This window comes from Phaseolus vulgaris, chromosome 11, assembly GCF_000499845.2.
Source record: "Phaseolus vulgaris cultivar G19833 chromosome 11, P. vulgaris v2.0, whole genome shotgun sequence".
NCBI lineage: Eukaryota > Viridiplantae > Streptophyta > Magnoliopsida > Fabales > Fabaceae > Phaseolus > Phaseolus vulgaris.
This window is the reverse complement of record NC_023749.2, coordinates 6,997,162-7,003,758: the sequence shown is the minus strand read 5'-3', so window position 1 is coordinate 7,003,758 and position 6,597 is coordinate 6,997,162. Positions and strand designations below refer to the sequence as shown.

Below are 6,597 nucleotides of genomic sequence, written 5' to 3'. Positions count from 1 at the left end.
AGAAAATTTGTTTTATCAAAGAATCATAAAAGTAGTTGGATAATTAAAATTTGTTACATGTGAATAGTTAATCAAGCTTCTAATACTTGAAAAATCCATTAATTAGTTATAAACAGTTCTGAAAATGATTAGTGTAAGAAAGTATAATAAGAGCATTAACAAAAGGGAACTTTTAAAAGACAGAAAATTTACTGAAGGATAATGCTTGAAGAGTATCCATTTACATTTGAAGAGAGAGAATAAAAAAGAAGTGATCCATGACATGAGGAAATAAATGGTAGAAAACGATATATAAGGTGTTTATAAAAAAAATAAATTATTGAGTTTGAGTATCACTACTCTTTCTGGAAAAATGTGTTATAAATAACAATGGAATGAGTAGAATCTGTGTTGGTCCTTAAGCCCGTTTTAGCACTTCGTTTTGCTTCAAGAACAAGAGCAAAACACAAACAAGGTCTCATTTCCTTGTTGTTTTTGTTTGTTCGTTTTGCACTAACAATTCCAAAAGGCAATGAGAGCATCACAGACTCTGTTCCTTTTGCTTTGGTTCTTCTGCATTTATGCCCCTACTTCGTTTTCCACAAATGTCACGTACGACCATAGAGCATTGGTCATTAATGGCAAGCGCCGAGTTTTGGTCTCTGGTTCTATCCATTACCCTCGTAGCACTCCAGAGGTTCTCTTCATTACCCTCTTTCTGTGTCTGTGTGTAATGTTGTTACATGTACACTATTTTTTCCTTTGTTTTTGAAGTTTTGAATTAAAAGGGGTGGTGTTTGTTGTTGCAGATGTGGCCAGACATCATTCAAAAGTCCAAAGATGGAGGACTTGATGTGATTGAGACTTATGTTTTCTGGAACTTACACGAACCAGTTCGAGGCCAGGTCCTCTTCTTTTTAGTTCTGTTGATGTTACTATTACTACCATTTTTGTATTGTGTCTCTTGTTCACTGTTACTTGCATTGCAGTGTGTGTGTGTTCATTTTCAAACTTTCTCAGCAATCAAGCACATTCAGAGGGTCTAAACTCAACCAAAAATAAGTGCATGCAGCTTAGGAAAGTAAATGATCACTGCTTCACATATTTTTCTGAGTCAATAAGAACAATGTAGTTAGATCTTGAAAACATGAAATGGAGAGGGTATTTCTTAATGTCAATAAGATGCTTAAATTTGTGATTAAATCAATGGAGTGTGCGCTTTGGCTTGGCAGTATAATTTTGAAGGTAGGGCAGATTTGGTTAAATTTGTGAAGACAGTAGCAGCAGCAGGCCTATATGTGCATCTACGGATTGGTCCATACGCATGTGCTGAATGGAACTACGGGTAAAATATGATCTTTATATGTATTTTTTCACAAAGAAGTTAATATCTGATCATGGCCTTTAACTTTTCTGAGCAGTGGTTTCCCTCTTTGGCTACATTTTATTCCGGGAATTCAGTTCCGAACTGATAACAAACCATTTGAGGTAATTATTCCTTTCCTTTCTCCTTGTCTCATCTTGCTAAATCTGCTTCCTGCTATCATGTGAAATTGAATTGTGTTCAGGAAGAAATGAAGCGGTTCACCGCTAAGATTGTGGATATGATGAAGCAAGAGAACCTCTATATGTCACAGGGAGGACCTATTATTTTGTCTCAGGTTTTTCTTAAATTTTACTAAATACATTCAATTTTTCTTATCGATATGTCATGATATACAGACAGTCCTGAACTTTTAATAGCGTACCGTCTACTTTTAAATGTGAAAATACTATGAACAGATAGAAAATGAGTATGGGAACATTGATGATCATTATGGTCCAGCTGCTAAATCCTACATCAAATGGGCAGCATCAATGGCAACATCTCTTGATACAGGGGTTCCTTGGGTAATGTGCCAACAGCTAGATGCCCCTAATCCAATTGTAAGTTTTCTCCTTTAGCCATCTACAATTATCCTGAACAGTTTATGTTTTAGCTGTCTTCTAGTGTTATTTAGTTGTTTTACACTGTTGTTTGTTTTCTTGATTCCTGAATTGAGCAATCTTACTATGTTGCTGTCTACTATCCTAAATCATTATTAATTTCACATTTTGTTAACTACTCCCAGATTAACACGTGCAATGGATTTTACTGTGACCAATTCCAACCAAATTCTAATGCAAAACCAAAAATATGGACAGAGGGTTATACTGGATGGTTAGTCTCCTTTTCTGTCAAGTCATTAGTTATTTAAAAGTAATACTCAAAATATGATCTACTGATAGAGTACCTCCATTCACATTCAACTCTAATTTTATTTTTCTTGTAACCTATCGAAATCCACAAAACTGTAGGTTTCTTGCATTTGGGGATGCTGTACCTCACAGACCTGTGGAAGATCTTGCATTTGCTGTAGCACGCTTTTTCCAAAGAGGTGGAACTTTTAACAATTACTATATGGTAATGAAACCTTACATGATGTTTAAGGCTTTTTTAACTTTAAGCTATTCTAGATATTTAGGAAATGAGCTGATGCCACAACTTTTTTGGTTGCTTCCAAAACAGTACCATGGAGGGACGAACTTTGGCCGGGCTTCTGGTGGGCCTTTCGTTGCTAGTAGTTATGACTATGATGCACCAATTGATGAGTATGGTATGTAATTTTTCAACCTTTATACTTCATATTCATTGTCTACTCTGTAGAATTATATGAACTAGTCAACCTTTCTTCCGTATGCAATCAACAAGAAAAATAGACAAACTTGTAACATGACATCAAATTCACATACTATATCTGAACTGAATGATTCAGGAATTCTTAGACAGCCTAAGTGGGGCCACCTTAAAGACTTGCATAAGGCCATTAAACTTTATGAAGAAGCTCTCACAGCTACTGATCCAACAATTACATCTCTTGGACCAAATATAGAGGTAATAAGTACTCCTTTCAAAAGTAGGCCACAATTTCTGGATTATCTTAGTGGCCTAAATGTCTCATTTTCTGCCAAAATTTTAAGTTTCTGTCTCGAAAAATGCATTGAAAAATTTAGATGCCCACCTGATTTTGTCAATGTTATTGTTTTCTCTAGTTCCTGCCTCCTTCCCAATTTCGTGTTGCTTTTTATTGATTGTGGAAAAATAATGCTGTCTGATCACTGAAGGTGTCTTTCTTTGTGGGCTAATTAATACTTGATTTGCATGCATTATGAAGATTGAGTCTCTTCTCTACAAATAATGTGTGCCCTTTAGTGAACCATCCATAATCTTAAATGTTGGAAAAAGGATCATGAATGTCAAACTCCTTAACATTTAGAATCAATTATCTCAAATGGATAGTTTAGTTACATCTCTTAACATTACTATTCAAATCCAGGTTGCAGTTTACAAGACAGGAGCTGTATGTTCCGCTTTCCTTGCCAACATAGCCACATCTGATGCAAAAGTGACCTTCAATGGAAATCCATATCACCTGCCCGCATGGTCTGTCAGCATCTTACCTGACTGCAAGAATGTAGTGCTTAATACTGCAAAGGTTTGCCTTATCAGTTTTGGGATCAAAGTAGTTGTTCAATTGAACGAAGTTACTTTCAGAATGCATGTGATTAATCTAACTATAGTTTAGACCTTTTCTTTCATTTTCTAGTACATGAAGTTGCATAACCAATAGTCATTTATGATTACAGATTAATTCTGCATCTATGATTTCAAGCTTTACAAGTGAATCTTTAAAAGAAGAGGTTGGCTCGTTGGATGATTCTGACTCAGGAGGATGGAGTTGGATTAGTGAACCTATCGGTATTTCAAAGGCTGATTCATTCTCAAAATTTGGGTTACTGGAGCAAATAAATACAACAGCTGATAGAAGTGACTACTTGTGGTACTCCACAAGGTATATAATATACCTTTTAGGTTGAGAAATTAATTGCAATTTTCTGTCCCGCAGTAACGCTTTTCATGGTTTTTTTCTGCAGAATTGATCTTGATACTGGTGCTCAAACTGTCCTTCACATTAAATCCCTTGGTCATGCTCTTCATGCTTTCATAAATGGGAAACTTGCAGGTATACTAAGTAGATGTGATCACTCAAACTACGCATAAAACTTAGTACTCACCAGCTTTATAAGGAATACTTTGAAATATTTTACAAACTCATGCTCATTAAAATGTATAGCTAGAAGAGAAACTATTAACATTCTGATGATTTTATGCAAGCAAAAATTGCATTAATGATACATAGAACCAATTGTATAGCAACCTTTAAATTTTCATCTTTTGTTTTTATCTCTCCTCGTCTTATCACCCATGTTATCCAACACCTATTTCTCTCTCTTGTAAAATTTATTATATAAAAACTTATGTACGAGCAACATTTCAAGGATGTGGCAAAATAAATTCAAGATTGATAATAAAGTAAAATTGTTGAAGACTGTTCCTTTCTAAAATGTTCAGTTCTTTATTTAAATGGAATATTTCATTATCTATCAATAATATTACTCATCTGTGACAATATGGAGAACTTTTCAGGGAGTGGAATGGGCAACCATGAGAAAGCTAACGTCAAAGTAGACATCCCCATCACACTACTGGCTGGGAAGAACACAATTGATCTTCTAAGTTTAACTGTGGGACTTCAGGTTCGTCTTTTCTTCTTGTAATATAATGTCCTGTTAATCCGTTCCCATATAATTTCACTTTATCACCAAAACAGTTCTCATTGCCACATTAACTAATGCACACCTTATGCGCATCAGAACTATGGAGCTTTTTTTGACACATGGGGTGCAGGGATCACTGGCCCTGTGATATTGAAAGGTTTGAAAAATGGCAGCTCTCTTGATCTGTCCTCCCAGAAGTGGACATATCAGGTTAGTCTCATGTTCTCAGCCTAAGTAAAACCAGTTTTTTTTTTCTCTCATTTTGAGGTTTTGATTAAACCTATATATAGAATAGACTGTCCATAATTTTGTGAATTCAGATTGGCCTTAAAGATGAAGATTTAGGTCCATCTGGTGGCAGTTCTAGACAGTGGAATTCACAATCTACACTACCTGTACACCAACCGTTGATTTGGTACAAGGTAATCTTTATCAGAATATATAATCTATTGATTTAAAATTATCCTTATAACAGCATACAAAGTCTCTTTGCTGCAATTTGTTTCCCTTTGTTTATGGATTGTCCAATTTCGTGTTTACTTTTGTCTATGATATTTTCATAATCACACACTTCATAGAAAATTAAGGGAATGCTACTATAGGACAAATGACTTTTCTGCTAGCTAAAATGTATTAACACATCCTATTAGACAAATTTCCTTGCTCCCTCTGGTGGCAATCCAGTTGCAATTGACTTCACGGGGATGGGAAAAGGTGAGGCTTGGGTGAATGGACAGAGCATTGGGCGATACTGGCCTACGTATGCCTCTCCAAGTAGTGGCTGTACTGATTCGTGCAATTATAGAGGGTCCTATCAAGCATCCAAATGTCTCCAGAACTGTGGAAAGCCATCACAGACATTGTAAGTGCTAGATATTCTGCATGAAAGAAGTTGAAACTTGAAAGTAACTAGAAATCATGCTAGACACTTATTTAGTAACTAATCATGCAGATACCATGTACCACGATCATGGTTACGACCTAAAAGCAACACACTTGTTTTGTTTGAGGAAAGTGGAGGCAACCCTAAGCAAATCACTTTTGCTACAAAACAGATGGGAAGCATGTGTTCACATGTATCTGAATCTCACCCTCCACCTGTAGACTTATGGAATTCAGATGCAGAATCAGGAAGAAAAGTAGGGCCTGTAATGTTACTGGAGTGCCCTTATCCTAATCAGGTGATCTCTTCCGTTAAATTTGCTAGTTTTGGAACACCTCAGGGGACTTGTGGGAACTTCAAACATGGACGCTGCAGCAGCAATAAGGCTCTATCCATTGTGCAGAAGGTGTTTTCTTGCTTTCTTTTTAAATAAAAAGTTCATATATGTCTTTTGTGTAGTTAATTTCATTTTACTTTTTCATTCGGATTATACTTACTCTAAGGAGCATCTGTTAACAGGGCTGCATTGGATCAAGCAGTTGTAGAATTGGGTTATCAATTAATACATTCGGAGATCCATGTAAAGGAGTACCAAAGAGTTTAGCTGTTGAAGCTTCTTGTTCATAAACATGTTGCTTCAAGTCCATTTATTATGTTGGACTTAGCTGAATAGCACTCTGCACTCTCCCAAGTCTGTTCACACTCGCTGAAGATGATTCCTCATTGGCCAATGTAAAAGGGCCTTCTGGTAGTAAACTAGGAAAAGCATGTCAAAAACAGTGTATTCATACTTCTATGAAAGAGGAAACTATTAAAATGATCTGTAATAGTTGTTTTTTTACTTGAAAGGAAGGTTTCTTACCCACTAGACAAGCAATTGTTCTCATACATAATTTTGAGAAAGACAAAACGATGGACAATAGGAGGCTTTTTCTCCTAAAAGAAATTGAATTAATTAACTTGAAATGAAAAGTTTCCCAAAGTAAAATTCATCATATCTGTAGTACATGTAATGTAATCACTATTTCCCTTACAAAATCGTGGAGGCAACATTTTAGGTCATTGTTTATCTGGATACATCTCCAAGCTAGAAAACA

General features: G+C 35.7%; 1 protein-coding gene across 3 annotated transcripts; it reads left to right on the top strand.

Moving 5' to 3' along the window:
• Window positions 1-6,373, top strand: LOC137809702 (beta-galactosidase 8-like). Of its 3 annotated transcripts, XM_068610886.1 has the most exons (19): window positions 1-676; window positions 789-884; window positions 1,212-1,324; window positions 1,401-1,467; window positions 1,548-1,640; window positions 1,762-1,905; window positions 2,091-2,179; window positions 2,317-2,422; window positions 2,528-2,615; window positions 2,775-2,893; window positions 3,336-3,494; window positions 3,646-3,851; window positions 3,934-4,022; window positions 4,487-4,596; window positions 4,714-4,827; window positions 4,938-5,039; window positions 5,268-5,479; window positions 5,570-5,906; window positions 6,020-6,373. In XM_068610886.1, the coding sequence occupies exons 1-19, from the start codon at window positions 512-514 to the stop codon at window positions 6,125-6,127; spliced, it is 2,517 nt and encodes an 838-aa protein (XP_068466987.1). In that variant the 5' UTR covers window positions 1-511; the 3' UTR covers window positions 6,128-6,373. The 3 variants fall into 3 exon arrangements, 2 of the variants coding, with proteins under 2 accessions (XP_068466987.1, XP_068466927.1); XM_068610826.1 differs by having other exon boundaries at window positions 381-676; window positions 2,317-2,615; XR_011080823.1 differs by lacking the exons at window positions 5,570-5,906; window positions 6,020-6,373 and having other exon boundaries at window positions 376-676; window positions 4,913-5,039; window positions 5,268-5,315.
• Window positions 6,374-6,597: the final 224 nt, after the last annotated feature.

What these genes read in the sequence shown, in the direction of transcription:
- LOC137809702 (XM_068610826.1), top strand. Translation starts at nt 512, where the DNA reads ATGAGAGCATCACAGACTCTGTTCCTTTTGCTTTGGTTCTTCTGCATT. An exon ending in CTCTTGGACCAAATATAGAG is followed by an intron (nt 2,894 to 3,335) that starts GTAATAAGTACT and finishes ATTCAAATCCAG; the next exon opens with GTTGCAGTTTACAAGACAGG. An exon ending in TACTTGTGGTACTCCACAAG is followed by an intron (nt 3,852 to 3,933) that starts GTATATAATATA and finishes TTTTTTCTGCAG; the next exon opens with AATTGATCTTGATACTGGTG.